The following is a 23,927-nucleotide window of genomic DNA, read 5'->3' as shown; positions in this document are numbered from 1 at the left end:
CCCACATAAAAAAGATGAATATTACAATCCTCGTTTTTTTTTTAATTTGACATTCCAGTTGTTGGGATATATATTTACATAAATCTGAATTTTAAAAGGTATAGAAAAATAAAAAATAAAATAAAAAGCTTTTCGTTATAATCTACTCAATAAATTTCATTAAAATAACTCTTATAAAACTCTCTGTAATAAGATTACATTTTATATCATAATTAGTCAACCAAAATTTTCAAATCAAAAAATAAATAAATTACCATTTTTTTTTTTATATATATATATATATATATATATATATATATATATATATATATATATAAACAACCGACAAGACATTTTCTACCGCATAACATTTCTTCCACTCATCGTAGATAAAATTATACACCACAATATTCATCTCTGAAATCTCAGTAAAACACCAAACCAATCACCTTCATACCCCAGCGGCGTAAAGTGGGTGGTGGTTCACCTTCACAACGGCTGAAAGGGTATCAAAATTGATAGTGAAAAGATCCCATTCTTTGAGGGTGGGCGATTTGGTGGTGGTGGAATGGTTTAGATGGAGCTTGATGAAATTCTTCGTTTTTTTCCAATTGCTTCTTGACCCTTATTAATATTCTTTAAGCGAGCTTACTCATTTGTCTGGTAGATTGAGATATCATTATCTATCTTCTCTAGATTTATACGTGATACACTTTTCTTAAAGAGACTGTTTTCTCGATAACAGTATCAGCGATCTCGAGGAATGGTCATTGTCTCTTGAAAAACCTTATTTCAATTATTAATAAATTGATCAACACATTCTAAGCAACCAGGAACCGCGTAAACATTTCCCCAAGGAACAGTTATGGGAACAACTTCACGCAGTCCTTGTCATGTTTACAATCTGAAGCTAAGATGTCTGCATTAATTCTCTCCACCTTGGAGTCGCAACGGCAGTTGTTGTTAACACAATGGGCAGTGCCGTCTGCACACTCAATAGCTTTGCAGTCTGAGTCACTTTTACACGGCAAAAATACGGATCCATCAGCTCTTGATACCGCTGAAAATAACATGACTGCAAATATATGTACTGTTGCATTAGCCGCAATCTTAATATGTAACAAACTGTATTTGATCTTGATGATGTCTAAAGAATCTCACTTGATGAAGAAAGCCTTCTCCATTTTTTAATTTCCCTTGTTGGAAACCAGATGATTGCAAAGACTAACGAGAAAAAATATAGTTTTATGGATAAAGAAATTTAATGTAAATTATTAGGTGAGGCTATAAAAATTATTTGATATATTAACTCACAATTATAAAAATGTAAAATAATATATAAGATTGAGAATGATTTGATATTAGAGAGTTTATCGAGTAATTACAAAAATATAAAATAATATAAAAGATCGAGAATAGTCAGCAGCTACGAGACTTCAGTTTTTTTAATAGAATTTGAATTCAATTATCTTATCCATTGTGGTATTGGAGTCTGAAAAAACCCAAGGACTCAGCAAAGATCTTGAAGTACCCCTTGATCATATCTTATAATTATAAGAAATTAAGAATATAAAACACTATAAAAGATTAAAGATGCTTCATCTTGTTTTAAAATAAAATTATTTCCTCACTTTTCCCAATGAGTTATGGTCATAAAATGTACCTTTCCTGATGAAAAAAAAAATAGTGTTTAAAACAAATACTTGTCAAGACAAGGCATTTTTGTGACAAAGGTTACGTCTTAAAAACATATTATAGTGACGAAAGCGAGTGGTAGAATGAAGCTTTCATGACAAAAAATCATCGGAAAAGCTTACGATGATATTTCGCCGGGAAATATATAAGCGGGGGCTGGCATCGGAGATGGCCTTGCTGTTTCAAAACAAATTGTTGTATGATAAAGTAGTCATCTTTCCCGACAAGAACTTTAATTTCATCGGGAAACCTTTTATGGCAGCTACCTAGCTAGATTAGAAACTTTTCCTGACATATTTTCATCAGAAAAAGTTCTCTGCGAAAAGCAGTATTTTTCCCGAAGAAAAATCCCATCAACAATCACCGTCAATTGTAGTCAATAAAGAATCATGCATTTGTAATATAAAAGCAAGAAATAAAAGAAGAAGTTACCAGCTGCGAAAACGAACACGACTAAGAAGGCCAACTTAATGGAAGACTTGCCCATATCTTCTGGTTTGGTTAATTCTTAGAGAGATATATGTGCTTGATATATGAGTGTGTTCACCTTGTTTAATTTTGATGGGAGTCTGTGAAAACTTTTCAGTTTTCAGGCTTGTTATATAGATGAACTCGCCCATAGTTGAAACCAGGTTTTAACGCGAGGTCACCCAAACCCTGCTCAGTTTATGGAAATATAATCGAAGGGTTATCCATTTTGCGTTTCATATTTATTTGAACTTCCAAAAATGGGATTAAAGTAATTCCACCAGAGAGGATTAGAATACCAAGAACGTTATACAGCATGCATGTACTGCCCTGATCGTAAATCATTTCATTAAAATATTGGCAAATTAAGAGAGATGGAATTAGAAATGAATCCAATCTATTCCGGTTATTGGTCCAAACCTATAAAATGGATATGCATTGAAATATCGCCAAATCTATTTTGACAATAATTGGCGAGGGTCGAAATCAATGATGGGACTTGACTCACAACCAAACTCTATCCTCTCAAGTTTCCTGAAAGGAAATGAAGATAAAGAACCCAAAAGCCGAGATGGATGGGTGAAGAAAATGGGGTGAAAAAACAAACAGAAATACGGACAATAGATACAGTCTAGACCGCTTTCCGCTTGGGAACTCAACGAATAATTATTTGTTGGAACCAAGAAAATATGAGCAAATAACAAAGAGATTCGAGAGAGAGTTTTGAAAGAGATGAAGGGTGATTGAGGGAAGTTCCATATGTTTGTCTTTGCGGCCTTTTTAAAAAAAAATCTTCTTTTTTTTGTATTTTTAGATCTGATATAAAAAATAAAATTTAAAAAATAAAACTAAAAAATCATTTTATAACAAAGAAATAAAAAACAAGCACACGATCACGTCTTTTGATTGTCGGATTCAAAATAATTTGCCTCCATGTGCTTTTTTATTTAGGTAATGGACAGCCGATGGTGGGAATAGGACATTTTGGTCATCTAAGACTCGATAGGCTGTCGATAGAGAGTTTGGATGCGTGTCAACATCACCTCGCAGATCTCTATTGGATATTTAGGAATCATAAAATACAACTTAAGATGTTTATCATATCCAGTGTCCGGATGTGCTTCGAAATTGCGAAGTTCTTGCTGATGGTTTTGGGCACCATTGAAGAAACGAGGCTTGATGTAAATTTGTTGAAACAAGACTCCTTGTCTGCTGGGAAAAGTAGCCAAACTGCACACAATTACATCAAGTCGCCAGTTAATGATATCATTAAGAATAATACGATTAAAGTTAATTTTTTATAATAAAATATATTAAAATAATATTTTTTTATTTAAAAAAAAACTATTTTTAAAATCATCAATATTAAAAAATTAAATTTTTAACAAAAAATAAAAACAATTTAAATTTTTAAAAAACACTCAAATGAAAACGCTCACTTAGTACCTATACATTTTGATGGTACAATTTTACATCTAAAAATTGCATAATATTCGTAAGAACGAGAGATTTTTGCAGTGTCAGAATGTGTTAGGGTTGTTCTCAAGACTGTAGTTCCATGAGGAGCCATCTTGGAAGCCTATTCACAAGCCTGAGTGACAGATGCTATTTCGCTAATTTTCAGCATATACGTATCATGAAGGGAATTCCCAGTTAGAAAAAAATGATTTTAGAATCTAGATCACGGAACAAACGATATCCAGACAATGCTTCTTCCCTTAATTTTGTAGTCCTTTTTGTCTGATGGTGAATAAATGGTCAATTAACAGAGTGCAGCAAAATGCAGGAGATTGATGGTAAACAGGAAGTGGAAAAGCAAAAAGGTTTTACTGGTCCCAAATGAAAACACAGAATGATTCTGCAATCTAAATTAAACATGGCTGCTAGGAAATGCCAAATCCTCAAGTCAGAAAGAGACTGTCGATCGGTTTACCTTGTATAAGAAGAATAAGGAAATAACTGTGTAGGCATACAGACACCCACAGAAGTGCAGATCCAATCTCTCCAAATATCAGAACTCACTATTCTGTTTTTATTACATATCAAAATCAACCATGAACATGTGTCATATTCTGTTGTCCACTTTCGCAAACAAAAAGCCTGGTAAATTATTGGATCTTCAAGCATAACGACTCCTCATTGAACAAACCACACATTGACATAGAATTGTTGGAGAAAGGAATGAGTATTTAGTCATGAAGGCAGAATGTATTCTTCAAAGTTCATGCTCAACCGATCATGTGAAAAAGACCAGTCAAGATGCAATGAATCACAAAGAAATTGTTATAGCACCATGCTCGTACAGCCTGAAACATATATGCATCCCAGGCTATGAATTTTGGTGCCTGCATTTATTGATATCCTTCATTGGCAAGTAAAAGATGAGATTGGAAAAACATTCTCAATAGACCTTCCTTCCTTGAGGTATAATTAGAAAAACTGCTTTTACACACATTCAAAAAAGACATGATGATGAATACAAAGAACAATAATAAAACAACATGACAATAAAAGCTCATTAAACACCACACAAACAAAGCCAATTATAGAAACATACATTGGCAATCCTAGTAACGCAAGTACAACATGAACAATTGGATCCTAGACCAAATCACGCAGATGTGGAAAAAACAATCTGGACTCTAGAGTAATCATATCCTCATAACACCAATGCATTTCTTTGTGAAATGGGAGTTAATTAAACAGAACGAATTACCATCAAAATAAAATGGAGTATTTTTTAGATAAATAAAAATAAAACTCCGCTGCTCAACTGATTGCATACAAAACCTTGCAATTAGGCAAAAAGGAACATTCAAAAGCCTTAAGCAACAAGTTCATTTCACCAAACAGTATACACATCACTACAGTGCAGTAAAGCGATCAGAGAACTTTGAAGACCAGTGTGATATAGAATTCCACATCAGATTCAGCCATGTTAATCTCATCATTTTGCTTTTGCACACCAACCCTTTAAAAATCCAAAAACAAAAAACAACAAAGAAAGATAGAAAAAAGAAAATCGAAAGAACATCTGCTTGGTAAAAACTAGATGTACAAAACCCATCTGCTAAATTCTTTAAGACCCAATAAACACAGGCAAAAAATAAAATAAAAACGGGCCAACCCCCCAAAAAAAATAAGAGCACAAGAAAAAGACAAAACCATCAGCAAAAATGAAGCAGCGAGCAAAGCGATCAGAGAACTTCGAAGACCATTAACAAAATGTGATTCCACATAAATAAATTCGGATCAAAAGAGCTCATCATTTTTGCTTTGCCTGCTAAAAATATCATATGTTTTTGGACAAAACAGACTCCAATGCAAGATTTATAAAAGCTCAAATAAAACTGCACAAAGGGAGAGTGTTATTTTAGCCCAAAGTTTGGATTTTGCACCTCTAATACCCATTTTCTCGTTAATTCCTTGAAAGTCTAAGACTTGAACAAACAAGGGGCTATCTGGTGCATCTCTGAACCTGAAAATAGATAAATTATAGCCTCCTTCGGAGTGGTTTTCTTTTTTTCCGTTCTTTCTTTGGGGTTGTGGCTGCCAATTGCAATGATGGATTTTGAGAGAGTTTTATAGTGTTAAATTGGGGAAGTAGGGCTTCGGTGGATGGTTAACACTACATTCCGTCCCTACACGATTGACATATTTTAAATATGGCCTCTCTAATCTTTTTCTTATTTAGATGGTTCTGCTACTCCATGTTGTGATCTCTCCAACCGATTTCCATCCAATTTCATGCTAGTTCTTAACACATGGCCTAGTATGAGCTAAACAATCATCCATGTTTTTCTTTTACATGTTAAGAACTGCATGGAAAGACATTAAAAATGTTTCTAGAGCTGAAGGATAAAGTAAATAACGAGCTGAAGGGTTACAATAAGAAAGCACCAAGCTTTCAGGGACTAAATACATAATTAACCCATTGTCACAAGAGGATAATAACCCAAGCTTAGTCAATCGCACGACGTCGTTTTCCATGACTGCCGTATCGCAATGTAAATGGATTTTTCCGGCTTTATTTGTTTGTTTAATGCCCTTCCTGCAGGTTTCATATATCACAGAAACATACACCCCATTTATTTATTTTTATGTTTTAAAAATATTTTAAAAAATAAAATAATATTATTTTTAAAAATATTTTAAAAATCAACAGACTATAATTACATTCTCAAACATATCCGAAGAAGAAGCTAGAGACCAGCGACTGACAAAAAACGAGGAAAAACAAATCTAATTTTATGTGCATAGCATTCAACACAATCAATTCCACTCGGAGAAAAGCCATTCCAATCAATCCTGCTATACAACAACAGCTTCTTTCACCACGAAAAAGAGCAGCCCTCAGATGTAATCAAGTAGGAAACCTCTCTTATGTAACAAATATAGAACTACCACTGCAGTAACTGCAACAAAAATTGTTTTCACATTTAGCTGTCCTGCAGCCTGTTTTGTCCTCCCTCCTCCAATCTTTGAAACACCGTATCAACTGCGGGATGGGAAATCCCCACTTCATTCTGATGCTGTGGTGCATGCTTTAACCAGCTGATTTAGAAACAAAAAATGAATCACGTTTTGAGCAAAAACTCTACATTAACCGAAGAGATGATAAGAGTGAAAATCTTTCAATATCAGAAGAAAATTTCTGTATGTATCATCATGTTCACAGGGAAGCCAAATAGGACGTGCATCAACTGAATAATCAAAGATATGGTGAGCATTTTGCAGAAAATGGTGGATTAATGCCCAATCAAGGTCATCAATACATACCTTCAAGTGCAACAAAGAGCCCCAAGTGCTGCATCAATAATTAGACTTTCAAAAAGGAGGAATTGTTTTTCAAAATATGGACCCTTTACAAACAAGAAGGAATTCATATCAAAAGTAAGAACATTTTCAACTTCACCGTCTCTAAATAAGAACTTCAAAATTAGTTAAATGTCCCCTCTCTTCCATCCTAACATTGTGTCAATAAAACCAGAAGAAGCAAATAGCTTCAAACTTAGATGAAGTAAATCAGCGCTAAGAACTAGAAGACCTGTGTCTGAGATAACTGAAAACACACATTCAGAAAAGCATAGATTGACATAACTTAAAAGAAGAATTTTACTATCAAGAACCGAGGCAAAAAATCTTAAAACGTACCAGTCTTCAGACTTTTACTCAAGGGCATTGCTTCCTCGAAAAGTTTTTCACAAGTCTCACTCAATGAATCATTCTTGGAAGCAACCAACTTGCCACCGCCACCATGTCCATTGTCGAACATGGTTAATGAAGCACCTCTTAACTTAGCAGCCAGTATTTCATTCTCCCTTGTTAGAGAAAATAGCTGCAAAAAATATCATAACCAAAGAACTTGAGATGGATACATGTATTTTATAATTGATCATCGAAGATTATGCATTCTTTCCAAAAGTGGGTCACGTAACTGAACAAAAGAAGTCCCGTAAAGAAAGATGAAGTGTTTCGATGGTAATGTCATGGAAACCTAATTTAGGGCTATGGGAGAGACAGGAAACATCTGGTAAATACGAAATATATTTTATACCTGATTCTGGATGCGTTCCCTCTCTCTGGTTAGCTGCATGACTGTATCCATGATAAGCTCAGTCCTTACAATAATTTCTTTTGCTTTTGCAGCTTTTGATTCGTTAGCTTCATCCAGACACATCTCCAAGGCATTCACTCTAGACCTTAAGAAACTGATCTCTTTATTAAGTTCCATGTTAGACTCGGATAATACAATGCATTGCTCCTCAACACTATCAGTCTTACTCTCAGCTTTCGATACCTTCGATTTCAGGTCATCAATTAATGTTTCCATATCCCAAATTGCAGTGTATAACATGTTTTGTTGCTCTTGACTTGCTTCAGATGACACTTTTGCATGCTGTAGTTGGATTTCTGACTCCCTCAACTGCTTCTCAAGTACAGTCACTTTCTTTGTGCTACTATCTCTACTGCCTTTAAGAAAATTAATCTCCTCCACAAGTTCCACGTTCGTATCTGTTAGCTGTGTGACCTTTGTCTCTGCATTCTCAGCCCTCGTTTCCGCTTCATAGATGCTTTCTTTCAGAGACTCGACCAAATTTTCCATTTCACTTAGGTGCTCTTGACTTTCTGCATTTAAAGCATTTGCATTCTGCAGACGTAACTCTGATTTTTTCAGCTGTTCTTCAAGTGATTTCACCTTTTCCATCAAAATGGGCACTTGAGAACTTCTGGCAATATGTTCTGAAATGCTGCTCTCAAGCTTCTTTATAACAGTATCTTTTGCATCCAGCTGTTTTATACAATCTTGCAGTTTAGAACTCAACTCATCTTCTCGTTGGATTGAACCGTTCAAAGTGAATTGAAAAATCTGAAGACGACCAACCATTTCTTTGGAAATCCCCATGAGCACTTCAGAAGCATTTTCTGCCTCTAAAAATCTTCCCCAAACGACTTCTGCTGCTTCCTCCATGCAAAAAGACACCTGTTCTGTATAGTGCAGCTTCAATTTCAGATGTTCTTCATTTTGTTCTAGTGCAGAAATTTTCTTCTGCATATCCATTTCTCTTTTAAGAGACTTCTCCAACATCCTCAGGACATTTCTTTGTTTTTCAGCTGTCTGCCTTTTTGAATTCGCATCCATATTTGAAATCTGCCCACTGGCTGGTAACTCGGTGGCCTTATCATCTTTCCCTGTCAATAAACATGTCAGACAGGTGATTATTAATGACAGCAAGATTTCTCATGTATTTGTATTGAAAAGCAAACCATGTAACTTACAGTTCTCAAGTATGAAAGCTGAAAAGGCCATTGGCAATTTTGCTGACTGTGCCTTCACCTCTAAGACATGTTCTCGAAACTTCATCAAAGATTCTTCCGAATTATTCAATTTCTTCTCCATCACAGTGAATAGATCTGTTGAGTGTCTGCAAGAAGATATTTTATGACGGGCATCAACAATCTCTGATTGGATATTTTCCATGAAATTCTCCACCTCTCTTACCTCAGAATCTAAAATCCCAGAGAGAAGATCAAACGCCAATGCCTTCTCAATGGCTATTGCCAGGATATAGCTATTTTCTGTGGCCATTCTTGCCTCAAGATTATTATCTCGCGCCAATAGATGCACTAAAAGTACATGCAAGTTTACCAACTTCTCAGAAGAGTATGCCAGGTCCCAGTCTACTCTGGTTAAAACTTCCGTGGTACTTTCAACCTCTTGCATTCCTTCTCTACTGGATGAGTTTCTTTCATGCATATAAGCTTTGCTGGATTCTGGGTTGCTACTGTAAGCGTCCTCAATGGCATAGTTCGCCATTCCTACCACTCAATTCCACAACCTGGGAAAGGAAGGAGATAAGCAAGACCTTGTAAGCTTTCCATTGGATCTTTCATGAATTCCCACTAATTACCATACGAGTGGGAGAAAGGGAAAGTGAAGTCGAAGAAAGCAACAATTAACAGAGTTATCCTCCAAGTAAATATTGCAGTCAGTATTAGAATAGATAACTTCTTATTCCATCCAAATAGTAAGCAATAGACACAATATTTTGACCAACAGAATACAAGCACCACATCACTTACAGTCTGGTATCAATAAAGATCAAAAAGAAATCTGATCACCTAATATCTGGTTTGCCAATGGAAGCATTGCAACCACTTGACCTTGGATGTTGTTTCCCTCATTACCGAAGAAAATCCAAATCACATCAAAAGTCAAGCTAGAAGGTTAATTAGTAACATGGTAAGGCTTTCAGATCTCTACCTAATTCTTCTCAACAAGATCTGAATTCTTCTACAACATTGCCAGGTCACATGTTGAACTTCTATCTACAACCACTGATATTTTTTACATAGAAAACACATTTGTTTGTAAATATTCCGCTAGATTTTTTGTTCAATTCAGTGTCTCCAATAAGAAAACAACTCTCAACAACGAACCACAAAGCATTCAATATAAATGATAAGTAGTTAGCTAGCTACTTACAAAACTCACTCCTGCATCTCATGTTCTTAGCAGAGCTAACACACTGTCTCAACCCTTTGGAGCACAATGACAAATTCAGATTATGAAAAAAAAAACGTTGAAAACATTCCCAGCATCCCAATTATCGGCAACCCCGCCTCACCCCCCTCGGATACAATAATGGAAAACCTGCTAATTTTCACTTTTACAGGACTCCAACGGACAAGCAGATGTTTTGTTTTTTATTTCAGATGTTTTGTTTTTTATTTTCTGTCAACTTTTTAGTTCCCATTGAAATCTTGATTGTTCTAAATATAGTTTTACCAAGTCAAGCTCTTGAAACATGATATTGATCAGATGAATATGAACTCCAATAATGAACCCCCTTTATTACCAGAGCACCAGTAACCAGCTACCATCATTGAGCCATGTCTATCTCTTAAAGACAAAAGACCGATCTCACAATTCTTGTCACCCCAGCAGCTCATAAAAGCATAAGAATCTAGTGAATCAAACCCCAACAATTTAAAGCGTTGTATTAAAGACTACAACATAGAAGATTCACATTTCATTAACAACCCAATAACCTACATATAAAACTGAGCTAACAGAACAGAAAAAAAGTACCTTTGAGAGAGAAATCTTGATGGAGTTTGAGGAGGATCCAGGCCAAGAACAGAGAGTTTCTTGTGTCTGTCTGCCTTTACCTCTGCTGCCACTACCCTCTCGTTTCATAAACCGTTGGTATTCCTGGGATCTGTGTGGCTGGTGATTAAGTCTAGAATGAGCCGTGATGAACTGGCTAGTCAACGTCTATACAAACTGTAGATTGTGGACTGGTTTGAGACAGGCTCCCCTTCCGGCGTACGTTAGATGAAAAGACAACACAACAATCTAGTTGAATTATTTTCAGACCACAACAATATTAAAAGGGCTTCAGCCCTGACAAAGCATGTATACACATACAAAATACGTTCTAGCTGGCCTAATTATTTGACAGAGGAAAAAGATAAAAGCAGAAATGAAAATTGTAGTCGAGTACTCTACTCGATGTGAGAGAAGGTATCCTTCCTCTTTTTTTATCTTTTTTTCCCCGTGGGGTGGGGTTGAAAGAGGTAATATGTTTTATGAATTTTGGGTGGTCGTGATTGAATACCATTAATTCCATGATTTCTTCATTATTGTGAAGAACCATTGCCGCTTTCCCTTCATTTTTCTCAATTTGGTTTGAATTTGGATGGAGTGTGTTGCTGAATTAATACATTTTAGGAATCGACAACTACGTTTAATTACCTTTGATGCTCCAAAGACTAAAATGTCTCCACGATCCGAGAGACCATGGATGGAATAGCGTAAAACACTTTCAGCTTTGCTTATTGCATGATTGTTGCATGTTCACTAAGTTAAGTACTCTTTAGTTTAAAGTAAAAGTTGTTTTAAAGTGTCTTTTTCTTGGAAAAATATTAAAAAATTATTTTTTTATTTTTAATATTAATATGTCAAAACAATTTAAAAAAATAAAAAAATAATTTAAAACTAAAAAAATTAAAAATTTGTCAAAAATACAATTAAACCTTAATGCTAAATAGAATATTAATGGCTAGCATTTGAGAATGAGATTACCTAATATCAAATCCTCTTATACATGAGCTGGAAAGATCGAAGGAAGAATAATGTTTTGATCTTGTGCAAGTTTTTTCCTGGATTCATCTTCGGGGAGAATTTCAATCACGGCAAATAATATTTGCATATGTTTATTAAAAAAAAAATTAAATTGTGGATCCATATAAAATCTTACATTAAAAAAAATATTCGATAAAATTAATGGATTAACTTCTTTTTTTAATTTGAGAGTGAGGAAATCATTGATGGATTAAGATTATCTCCATTTTAATGTTTTAACTTTAAAAATTGAGCAAAACTTTTGTTGCCTATCATCCCGAACTCTTAGAGTCTAAATGGATTTATACAGATTGAAATATTAACTACATTTGATCGTAAGAAACAACGGGCCACGGTTGATATCTTGAAACAAGTTGCAGATGACTCGGTGGAATGGACGTCCTTCCATACTCGGGACGATGAGATTTTGGTTTAGTCGGTGCCTTGAGCTGTGGATATGGCAATTCGGTCACTGCTGGGCCAATGCATTCGTTACCGGGCATGGGCTTTGTGAGGACTCTCTTCCCTTATCTGAATCTTCGATACCTTGTATCGTCGAGTATCGACAATCAAATGTATTCTGTCATGACGAAGTTTGCTAAAAAAAAGACAGTGAAAAAATGAAAAAGCATTGTGATGGTACAAAGGACTTGAATTATTGTGAATCTTCAAGCTCATGGCTAAGCTAGCTGTGCTGGACTTGATTGCACTAGTCCTTCGTAGCCGTGAAGATGATAACTCGGGGTTAAGCTCAAGTTGGGTTATTGCACCCAAAAAGAAGCCACAGAGGAGAAAGATATATGTCATAACAACCCAAATTCAGAGCCGGGATTTTTTTTCACTCTCTCGATTATACTCTATTTTACTCAAAATTAAAAAGATAATACAAATTTAAGGTAAAGTCAGATTTATGGGCTCTATTTCTTCCGGCTATATTTAATATATCATTTGTTGTTTTTCATGTAAAGGCGAATTAAAGTCTCATTTTTAATGAAAAGGTTGTTTGAAAGTATAGTGATAAGTGTTTTTTAAAGTGTTTTCTGCTTGAAAATATATTAAAATAATTTTTTATTTTTTATAATTTATTTTTGACATTAACACATCAAATCGATACAAAAATACTAAAAAAATAATTTAAAATAAAAATAAATTTTAGATTTTGATAAAAATTATATTAAAACTCAATATTAAACACCTTCTAACTTGAAACAAAAATATAAGAAAAATGAAAAGATAAGAGTTTATAGAAAAACGAATTTGTGTTTGATAATGACATAGTAAAATGTAAAAAAGATCGTTTCTTCCTTGTAAGTATTGCCATCAAATTTGCAATAAATTATTAAGCTATGTATCATTTTTATTTTTAACATGAATTTAGAAAAAATATTATTTATTCGATAACTTGTAATTTTATTTGGTTGATTTATTTTTTTATTGATACAAGTGAAGAAAAGATTATAATTTACTTTAGGTGGTTAATTTTCATTTAATGTGATGGTAAAGAAGATCTAAGAATACAGATATGTAAGAAAGGAAGATAAAAAAAAAACTATATGTAAAAAAGAATGTACTTACTTCAGTGGATTGATATTTATTATACCATTTTGCAACATTTGAAGCCTTGCGTGCAGTGGGAATGTTATCTCCGAATGTGCGATGGCAAGTGAATCTAAAGGACAGGAAGATTTTTTTTTTAAAAAAATAATAATATTTAAAAGTTTACTGGATTTCAACTAAGGTAAAACTTTTACAATGATAATGTATTCTATTAGAGTTAAATGCTGATCATGGCATGTAGAGGCGAATTAAAGTCTCATTTTTCAACGAAATAAAAAATAATAATTAAAGAAAAAGGCTAGAACCACCTTCAATTCCATTTAAAATATCGGTTGTTATGCAGACACAGCCCAGAAATAAATAAATAAAAAATAAAAAATTATTCCTCCTTATAAAACCTCACACCATGCATTTTACCCAACTCTGTCCATCATGATGAATTCACGGAATATCCCAGATCAGGAGAAATAAAAGGTTCATTTTCAATTATATAGCAGGTATTTCATGGTAAGAATTTGAAATTAAAATGTTTGTTTTTCTATGATTTCAAGTTTGAATTCTAAAGTTATTAATATTAATGTTTACTGAAAGTTTATCTAATTATAAACTTTAAAGTTTATAAACATTTGTTGAGATACATGTAAGATGCTTCAATTACTGTGAATAAAAAAAAAATACAATTTCAATGATGAATACTGCATTTTACAACTACCCTTCTTGCACACCCCCACTTGAACTGCTTCTCCTCTTCGTATCAAATCCTAGTCTATCACAGAAAGACGCTGGTCCATGTTTTATAGAAAGCGGTGTCGAACCTGGTCCGTGACGTCGGGTCGGGTCGGAGCGGAGCAGTCCGAATCTGCCATCGTTGCCTTTTTATGGAATGTGAACTAGCAATACCTTCTCTCTTCTTCTTTTTCTAAAGAATGAAGTATTTTTATTTGATCAACAGTGTTTACTCGAGGATACAAAAAATCTGGAGCATAACTCCAAGAATTTAGACTGTTACATCTAATTGAAGACCTAAGAAGGCAGTGTATCACATTGGTGGTATTTCTTTTGACATGAATAATTTAAAATAGGGATGAGAAAAAAAAAACTGGAAAAAACTGGAAAAAAAATCAAAAAAATCTAACCATGAAAAAAAACTCGATTAAATTGATTAAAATTTTTAAAAAACTGACTGGTTTGGTTTTGGTTTATAAACTTGAAACGGAAAAAATCGAACCGAACCGGAAAAAACCAAATCAAATCAAAAAACCAAGCCAAACCGGTTTGAATTAATTTTTATCCTAAAAAACTAAATTGAAACTATTCAGTTTGAACCGATTTCAATTTTTTTAAAATTTAATTTAATTGTTTTTTTTAAAAAAACTAAATCGAACATAAAATATTCACTTCTAATTTTAAAGTTATTCGCAAATGATATAGCCTGGTAATTTTTAACAGCTAGACCATACTTTATTTGGCTGGTATAAAAAGACACGTAATCATCAACTACGCATATAACATCAAGTTCCAAAATGATATTTATGTAATTCAATCCAAGTAGTTACTCAAAAACTCCTTTTAATGCAAAAGTTTCAGTTATTTTTGGAGAATGTAACCCCTTTGATGTCCAGGAACCACACCTAGTAATAGATTCTTCATGATTTTTTATAATAACTTAGTTTTCATGACAATTCAACAGCAAAAACCACAGTATTCACATTACACTTGTGATATTTCTCGATTTCTGTCATTTTTGTTTCATTGGACTACTTAAATTGATTTGAGAGAAAGATTCTATCTATGCTCTAAACTGAGTTTGAGAATTAAATTTGATATAATCAATAAATAATATAATATTTTTAAATTTTTTACAATTTTCAAAAAGTATTTTCCATTCAAAATAAAAAAAAATACTTTTTTTGAAAATCAAACCAAATTTTTTTGATATCTTTCATTAATCAATTTTTTTAATAATAAATAAACATAAAAAATTTAAAAAACAATTTTTTAAAAACTACTTAAAAAAACCAAACACAACCTAAAAAATTTGATAGAGTCAACAATTTTAGCACATGACAATGAAAGATGAGATCATTTTTTTGGGAAAAAAAAAAGTTTAAAGAAAAAAGCAGCTGTGATGACACGAAAAAAATGAAAAAGAGACAGGTGATAAAGCGAGCCTGATCATCAGATGGACATGTCAATTGTCAAGGGCGTAAATCCTACGTCATCTAAACAGAACGTTAATTACCTTGGCCTTCTTTCCCAGCACGTTGAACTGCAATCGACGGGTAATTTATGTCGAAAATTCAGATGAAATATAATATATCATCCGATGGAAAACAACCGTGTTTGATATAATTTTTTTTATATAAAAATGCTCTCCGTTGAATATATGTTCAAATTGTGATTTAATATATATATATATATATAGATATATATATATAGATATTAATACTAGTATATTAAAATTATCAAAAAAACACATAAAAAATTAGCTTGATATTTTATGTGACAAATCATTTAAAAAAGAGATCGAGCAGCGCCACTCAGCAGGTATGTGTTATATTTTCTTTACGCTGGAGTTATCTTGAAAAGAAAAAAAACATAACAAGCTAGGGTTTTCAAGAATTGACAGCTGTCTACCAAATGCCTGTTTTTTCACACATCTACGTGTATAGGGAGGGCTGCAAAATCATAAACCCTTTGATCTTTTTTTTCTTCTCTGGGACAATCATATGCATCGAGAGGGGACAGGGAGTTTGGAATAGCAGGCGCTCTCTCTTATCACAATTCTCCAACCTATCCAAGGGGTGCCATACCTAATATAATAACATTTACTTTCACAGGAAACATGGTCAGAAACTTGGTGAAAGAAGATCGAGTAATATTTGAAAATTCTCAGAGAAAAGCACGAGAAAGGTCCGAACATTTTCAAGAGGCATCCTCTGATGATTATAAAAAAGAAAGAAGGTCGAGTCGTGTGAAATTAGTGTTTCAGAAAAGTGGACCAAAAGAGACTCGCCAAAGTTTGAAAACTATACACTCAACAACATCTCATCGTGCTTTGCCATGATGTTTGCATGAAATTCACGCAGCTTTAAGGCGATTTTATCATGGTCTTTGTAGACCCAACTGACATTCCTCCCCCCTCTACCGCTCAAGATCTTTACATCTCAAGCATTAGTTATTGAAAAACGATCTAAAACCATGATCTCAAGTTACTTCCAGGGTATCATGTCACAGTTATATTATGAAAATCCAACCTCGTCGAGTTAAATAGTAAGCAATTTTGTTACACTGCATCAATCTTCTCAATGCACTTGGATTAAACATGATTCATTGAGCCAATAATCTGTAAATAGACTCCTATCCCCAATGTCATTGACCATTTATGCCTCTGATAGATTTTTTACCCGAGCCCCTTTTTCTTAGAGAGAAAACAATAAAAGTCAGTCGAGCCCACGTATAGATTCATTGTGTAGAGTCTTAAAAAATGCTAGTACCGAGTTACACACCTGAGGGAAGGTATGCCTGATAGTTGGTGGATGTTGTCAGTTTGATAATTACTTGAGTTATTATTAAGAGTTCCCTAGCTACGTTATTTGAAGCTAGCATGCTTTAAGGATAATATAAGATCTAAGGAATCGTACGATGGATGTGAACACGTAATAATTTAACTATTTTCAAGTACAGTAATAATATTATAGATTGGTGTATTAATATAAAGTCTCAAACGTGCTTGCTTTAATTGATTAAAGCTAAAACCAAAGGCCACTTTATTAATTATTAACATCTCCATGGCATCGGCACTGTAGAGGGAGAGAGAGAGAGAGAGAGAGAGGGAGATCAACAATGATGCAGTCTTTGATTTAGGTTAAAGAATTCTAAAGCTCTGCTCAAGAGATCTCGAATCCCCAACCATCCCATCCCATGTCATGTTGCTTTGGATGGGATTTGGTTGCTAGCTTGGTTTTAGCTTTCCCAAAAGAAGAGCCATCGCCAACCGTGAGCCAACCCTTTTCCTACCATATTCTATATCGAAAAATAATATTAAGTTTTCTTGAGAATAAAATAATGTCAAGTTTATTGTAAAATATCTAGTACTATATATATATGATATATATATACATGGAGACACCTATTAATTGACCTCCTATAAAAGGGCAAACAAGTACATGTGGCAATGCCCCATTTGCCAGCTTCCTGGCTTTCTCAAAATCTAATGGGAGAAAATAGTACCAAGGAATCCGATCCCTTATTTTCTTTCATAGGGTGGTAGTATTTTTTTAAAAAAATTTATTTTCATTGTCTTCTCTCTTGTACTATACCTTCACAGATTTTTGTTCATGGTGTCTTGTACAATGTACAAAGATATGATTATTATTTACACGAGGGTTTCTTGCATTTTGAAAGGAGAAAAGAAAAGGAAAAATAGAGCTCTGGGTAGCATGCATGTCCACATTTTATGGGAGTTTAATACACTTTTTTTTTTCCTGCTACTCCTCTCTAACACATTACATACCTCGTAATTAAAACCAATCCGATCAACGCAAATCATTTTCACTTCTCGCATGGTTATTTTTTAATGCTCGGTGCTAAGAAAAGATTATGATTTGGTGAAGAAAAGTGGGGAAGAGATTCCATTATTTTACAGCTTGGGTCTATGAGATTGCAAGTCCCAAGGCTAACTAATAATGACATGAGAGAAAGAGAAGGGGTCAGTCCATCAACAGTATAAAGGAGTTAAAAAAAAATAAAATTGCAACGAGTTTAGATAATGATAAAAATATAATTATTTTTTATTATAACTTTTAGGATATAGTTTAATTATTTAGATTTTAAATTTACTATTTAAATATCAGTTGTTTAAATCCTACAAAGTTATTAAAAACTTACACTTATATGATTATTAATTTTAAATATAATTATTAATTTTAAATATTGTATGCACAAATTAATCCGAAAATTCACATTAATAAAATAAAAATGCTTTTAATTTTTTTTTAATTTTTCATGATATTTTTAGATATAATTTTAAAAACTTTAGTTAAAACTCGAAAACACCCCGACTTGATGGGAGAATTCAATTAGTATTGCAGGTGATTCCCCAATTTGTCAGGGAAAATACATCACTGCCAACCCACCAATCAATTTTAATGAGGCTAATAACTATGAAAGAATATTTTACAATTTGAGTCATCAAGAACTGCAAACTCACAATCCAGATTTTTAACTATTTTTCTAAATCACTTGACCAAGAAAAATCTGAGCCAAATATTATAATATCTCAACTTGCATCAAGAAATTTTCTTATAAAATCGTTTGTTTCGCAAAACAATTTGATCTTTTGAATCTTCTCCTGGAGGAAGAGCTACAAGCTGCCCACAGTGGCATGAGTCGATCCACTTTAATGCAGCATTTAATCATCCTGGTGAGTGCTGTGTCGAGTTTCAAGCAATCCCAAAAAGAGAATACTAAATTGGGAACAAAACTTGCCAGTTGTGTTCCGATTTATGAACAGCAATAACTCACTGTTTACAACACGAAAATAGCGAAGAGAAAGAAATATTATTTATAAGACGAACGGGTTACGTTGCTATCAGCAGCACAACATGCTAAAATAAAAAAAAATATTACGCTTACATGACTTTGATGGTACCAGTGGAATTCTTGAGAAAATGAGGGTAAACTAGCTAGATCTTGGGCCCTTGACCAAACAAACCCCTCATTAAGAAAGCTCTCCTCTCAATAATTTTTTTAATGAAAGGACAAGCTTGAATAAGATACTTTATCACCAATGAAAGTTGGCAATGTCAGTTGCTAGCTAAGCCAAGCAAAGCAAAGCCAAAACTGAGTATTATTCCTCACAGCAAGTAAAGTTATTAACCCAGGTGCTAGGATAATTGCAGTGATCGAAGAGATTAGGTCTAGCTATCTTAGTTTTTTTAACACAATCTAAAAAAAGTAAAATATGAACTAAATTATTTAAGTTATCATGTAAATTAATTTGAAAATACTCCGGTATTAAAAAATAAAGTAATGAAAGAGGAGGTGGGGATAGATAAAGGTTTACTAATAATCTTGATTTTTTACGGTAGCAGTGGCGGTGGTTAATCATCAAGAGCTCTCTTTTTGATGCAAGCGTGGGTATAAATGCAGGACCTTTGCCATTACTCTTTCGCTTTCACTCTCTCTTCAAGGACACGAATACCCATCTTTCATTTCTCTCTCTCTAAGTAAAAAAGGTTGTATCCTCCTCTCTCTTTCAACATCACTTGTTTGTGTTTGTGTGTGTGAGCTGAAGCCTTAAAAAAGCTGAGGTAGGAGGGTTTTGAACAGAACAGAACCCAAAGAATTCAATAAAGTTTTGTTTTTGAGTGGGAAAGGGCTTCAATGAAGAGCGGGGTACCAAAAGTAGCACAGAATCTGAAATGGGTATCTTTCTCCTGCTACTTTTAGCTTGTCTCTGATGCTGCCACAACTCTGACTAGGGTTTTGAATGGCCTATTTATTGTACTGAAATCAATGTTCTTTTGTTTTCTTTTTGACTGCCTTCTTCCTGCACACTTTGACAGCTTTCCCTTGAAACTTTCTTTTTTACTGCTTATCTTGTTTCTTGTGTCCTTGGCCATTGGGGGTACTTTCCTTTGTTCCAATTTTTAGGACACTTCAGTTCTTTGGTGGGTTAGCTTAGGAAGTGGTGGCAATTTTGGTACATATTTTTGTACTGGGTCGCTTCAAGTTCAGCGCCTTGGTGTTTTTAAGGCCATTAATTGAAGTGTGTCTTTCTCGTTTAGTTCTAATAATTGATGTCCTTGTAGGTAGTTAGCTATCGATATGTTTGGTTTTAGGTAATTTCTTTCTGTTTGGTGGATTGAGCTTTTGAAGCAATATCTAGACACCACTGTGAATTGTGAAGTTTCTCACGCTGTATGTTCAATTTCTGTTTGTGTCTGGTCTCAGGTGGAACTTCTTTTTATAGATAGAAGAAACTAGAGCTTCTTGTTTAAATTTATTTTCCTATTTCCCCTGCATCCTTCAGTCAGTGTCTCTTTGATCTTCGGCTAATTATATTGAGGCACAAGAGAATTCCGGGGCTGGTTAATTTTTAGATTCACTTTCTATTTGACTAAAATTCTGTAGACTAGTTACTGACATTTCAAGTATAACTGTGAGAGGTGTGTTTCTCTTGGCTACCTTTGTTTATTTTTGCCAAGGAGAGATGGATATGAGTGACAAGGATAAATTTGAGTTAGGAAAGAGCAATGATAATCCTATCAACTACCATTCACCTGGTGGCATGTCCTCAGACTGGCGATTTAACAGTACCAGTATCCCAAACTCATCTCTGGGTTTGGTTCCCATTGATAATCAGATGTCAGTTTGTAGAGGAGATCTAGTAGGTGCTGCTTCTTGCTCTTCTGCTTCTGTGATAGACTCATTTGGGCCAGCCATGTGGGAACATCCCACCAATTCACAGAACTTGGTTTTTTGTGATATTAATGTTCAAAATATTGCAAGCAGTTCAAACACAGTAGGGATTGGAAAAGGAGCCCCCGCTTCATTGAGAAATGGTATTGATAGAACACTAGAAATGGGGTGGAATCCACCTAATTCCATGCTGAAAGGTGGAATTTTCTTGCCGAATGCCCCAGGGGTGCTCCCACAGAGCTTATCACAGTTTCCTGCTGATTCTGCATTCATTGAGCGTGCTGCCAGGTTTTCGTGCTTCAATGGAGGGGATTTTGGTGATATGGTGAATCCTTTTGGAGTTCCTGAGTCTATGGGTCTTTTTTCGAGGGGTGGTGGGATGATGCAGGGACCAGGAGAGGTGTTTGTGGGCAGTGGGATGAAATCAGTATCTGGTGGACAAGCTCAAAAGAATGTTATGAACGCCGGTGAAGCTTCCAAAGATGTTTCTATGTCTGTTGACCATATGGCTACTGAAGGGAGCCCTCTCAAGAATGAGACAAAAAGAGAAAGCCTTGCAAGATCTCGCGATGAAGCAAAAAAAGGTGTAGGGGGGTCTGGTAATGGTAATGACTCTGACGAAGCTGAATTCAGTGGTGGTAGTGGTCAAGATGAGCCATCATTGTTGGAGGGCAACTGTGGGGAGCTTTCAGCTAAGAGCCTTGGCTCAAAGAAAAGAAAAAGGAGTGGAGAGGTAGCAATCATGTTTCCTTTTTTGGTGGTATGTTGATTAAATTGCTTGTAATGATCATTTTTTGGTGGTAGGATGCTGAGCTTGATCAGGCCAAGGGAACCCCTCAATCTGCAAAGGGTAGCCCTGAAACTCAACAGAAGGGAGACCAAAAACCAACTTCAACTACCAGCAAGGCTAGTGGTAAACAAGGTAAACAGGGGTCTCAGGGTTCAGATCAACCAAAAGAAGAATATATTCATGTCAGAGCTCGAAGAGGCCAGGCAACAAATAGCCATAGTCTCGCGGAAAGAGTAAGTTCTTTTTATCAACTCATAAATGGAATCTGAACCGAATTCTATTTCAGTGAGTGGGCTCAAGATGACCGATCCTGATTGCAGGTAAGAAGGGAAAAGATCAGTGAAAGGATGAAGTTTCTACAGGACCTTGTTCCTGGTTGCAGCAAGGTTTGTTTGTTGGATTTGATAGCTTCAGGTGAAGCATATTCTTCGGAAACTCAATTGTTAATTCAGTTCTTGTCATGATATGAATTGGATCTTGCAGGTCACAGGGAAGGCAGTGATGCTAGATGAAATCATTAACTATGTGCAATCACTGCAGCGGCAGGTTGAGGTAAGACAGTGAGAATCTGTTCCTTTGTCCAATTTGGTGGTTCTTAAATAGTCCACTACATATGCATCATGCACAATCTAACGTCATCAAAAGTTCGTTTGGATAGATGAGCCTGGTTATGTGAACTATTTTCTGGTTTGCTTTAAATGGAGCAAATTAGTAGCTTATCTGGTCTTTCTCTTAAGCTCTTGCTTTCGACATAAGGACAAACAATTGAAATAACAGTCTCTCTGATGCTGTTATTTAACTTCTCTTGTCTTTGCTTCTGTTGAGATTGCCTTTTATCTCTTTGCAGTTTCTATCAATGAAACTTGCAACGGTGAATCCAAGGCTGGATTTTAACATAGAAGGACTCCTCGCAAAAGATGTGAGTATTAGTCAGTTTTTTATTCTGGTGCGTGCACCCAATCCATATCCAGGGTTTGCATGGCCAAGAGTTTGCTCTTGGATCAGTAAAATGCAACTTCATGTGCTTTATCTGAGCCACAAAAGTGCTTTGCATTGTCAGATCCTTCAGTCACGTGCTGTTCCTCCATCCTCTCTGGCATTTTCCTCAGAAATGCCAATGGCTTATCCTGCATTACATCAATCTCAACCAGGGCTTATTCCCACTGCTTTTCCTGGAATGGAGAGTCACTCTGACATAATCCGGAGAACTATTAATTCTCAATTGACAGCCATGACTGCAGGATTCAAGGAACCTGCTCAGGTACACATCTATATCCCTTTTTTTAATTTACCCATAAAATTTCAGGAACAGAGTAGTACATGGTGCTGGAAATATTTTTGTATCAAAGATTTACGTAGACATCAACTAAATTGGTGCATTGTGTATAGAAATTAAACAAGCCCCGAGGCATAGAGGTCTCTAGGAATTTTTTATGCTACACTTGAAGGATAATTATGAACTCAGACCATGCATGCATATTTCTGTCTCCTAATCAAAACACTGGTGATATTCTGACCTCAAACTTCAGTGGAAATTCTCTAAAGATAAAATACCAATTAACTGAAATTATTGTTTCCACTTGGCCTTCTTCAAATCCTTTGTGTTACAATTTGTTTTCGGTTAATATTCTTGACGACAGCTACCCAATGTATGGGATGATGAGCTCCACAATGTTGTCCAGATGACCTATGGAACCAGTGCTCCCCAAGACAGCCAAGATGTAAATGGTATGACTCTTGAAGTTTGCTATATAATATCTCCCATGCTAAATGATCCCATGTTGAATACATATATATTTTTTGTTGCAGAGCCACTGCCACCAGGACATTTGAAAGTTGAACTTTAATTATTCTCCTTGGCCTCAATGCGTTATATTCAGGCACATATGCTTGTATTAATATTCTTGAGGATTAGAGCACTTGTGCTTCTCTTCAAATCTTGAAGATGGTGAAATTACAGATGTTTCTGGCTGATCAGTTTGAAGCTGGAGGTTAGTTGCAGTTAACCAGCAGGGTTTTGAGAGCTTGGATGGCTATTGATACTACCGCAACCTCCATGCGTCTATCACTTGATCATTATAATGCTTGTTACCAGAAATGCGAATGGATAGTTTTGAGGCTATGAATTTAAAAATGTATAGATCGACCTTCCAAATGATAGGCTAATGGGAAACTCGTGTGTTGTCTAGCCCGTGTAATTTACAAAACCATGGGAATTGTGTTTGTTTGTTAGTCAATGACAGGATGTAATGCTATTCTTTTTTCTTTCTTGCTATCCATTTTGTTACATTAGTTAGTTGAAATGTTTCTGATTTCATGTCAAATGTGGATCCAATCCCATGATTTAGTTCAACACTCCCTTGATTAAAAATCTTAATTTCAAAA

General features: G+C 34.8%; 2 protein-coding genes, 1 long non-coding RNA gene and 2 other non-coding genes across 7 annotated transcripts; 1 reads left to right on the top strand and 4 right to left on the bottom strand.

The window, feature by feature from the left end:
* Positions 1-3,056: 3,056 nt before the first annotated feature.
* Positions 3,057-5,820, bottom strand: LOC133696338 (uncharacterized). The gene is made up of 2 exons (XR_009842657.1): positions 4,076-5,820; positions 3,057-3,372 (listed from the first exon to the last, which is right to left on the bottom strand). It is a non-coding gene; the product is annotated as an uncharacterized LOC133696338 (long non-coding RNA).
* On the bottom strand, positions 5,021-5,099 carry LOC133698072 (small nucleolar RNA R160). The gene has a single exon (XR_009842996.1). It is a non-coding gene; the product is annotated as a small nucleolar RNA R160 (small nucleolar RNA).
* LOC133698073 (small nucleolar RNA R160) lies at positions 5,335-5,418 on the bottom strand. Its single transcript, XR_009842997.1, has one exon. It is a non-coding gene; the product is annotated as a small nucleolar RNA R160 (small nucleolar RNA).
* Positions 5,821-6,359: 539 nt separating the features above from the next.
* On the bottom strand, positions 6,360-11,157 carry LOC133696337 (WPP domain-interacting tail-anchored protein 2). Of its 2 annotated transcripts, none has more exons than XM_062118509.1 (5): positions 10,736-11,157; positions 8,923-9,482; positions 7,700-8,835; positions 7,297-7,480; positions 6,360-6,696 (listed from the first exon to the last, which is right to left on the bottom strand). In XM_062118509.1, exons 2-5 carry the CDS (start codon positions 9,458-9,460, stop codon positions 6,689-6,691), a joined length of 1,866 nt encoding a protein of 621 aa, XP_061974493.1. In that variant the 5' UTR covers positions 9,461-9,482; positions 10,736-11,157; the 3' UTR covers positions 6,360-6,688. The 2 variants fall into 2 exon arrangements, with proteins under 2 accessions (XP_061974493.1, XP_061974494.1); XM_062118510.1 differs by lacking the exon at positions 10,736-11,157 and having other exon boundaries at positions 8,923-9,068; positions 9,146-9,285.
* An 8,328-nt stretch (positions 11,158-19,485) lies between these two features.
* LOC133695792 (transcription factor bHLH49) lies at positions 19,486-23,817 on the top strand. Of its 2 annotated transcripts, XM_062117734.1 has the most exons (9): positions 19,486-19,756; positions 20,285-21,485; positions 21,557-21,775; positions 21,863-21,928; positions 22,026-22,094; positions 22,390-22,461; positions 22,603-22,803; positions 23,183-23,270; positions 23,352-23,817. In XM_062117734.1, exons 2-9 carry the CDS (start codon positions 20,544-20,546, stop codon positions 23,387-23,389), a joined length of 1,695 nt encoding a protein of 564 aa, XP_061973718.1. In that variant the 5' UTR covers positions 19,486-19,756; positions 20,285-20,543; the 3' UTR covers positions 23,390-23,817. The 2 variants fall into 2 exon arrangements, with proteins under 2 accessions (XP_061973718.1, XP_061973717.1); XM_062117733.1 differs by having other exon boundaries at positions 19,486-21,485.
* The last annotated feature ends 110 nt before the right edge of the window (positions 23,818-23,927 follow it).

This window comes from Populus nigra, chromosome 6, assembly GCF_951802175.1.
Source record: "Populus nigra chromosome 6, ddPopNigr1.1, whole genome shotgun sequence".
Taxonomy (NCBI): domain Eukaryota; kingdom Viridiplantae; phylum Streptophyta; class Magnoliopsida; order Malpighiales; family Salicaceae; genus Populus; species Populus nigra.
This window is presented reverse-complemented; position numbering and strand designations above follow the sequence as displayed.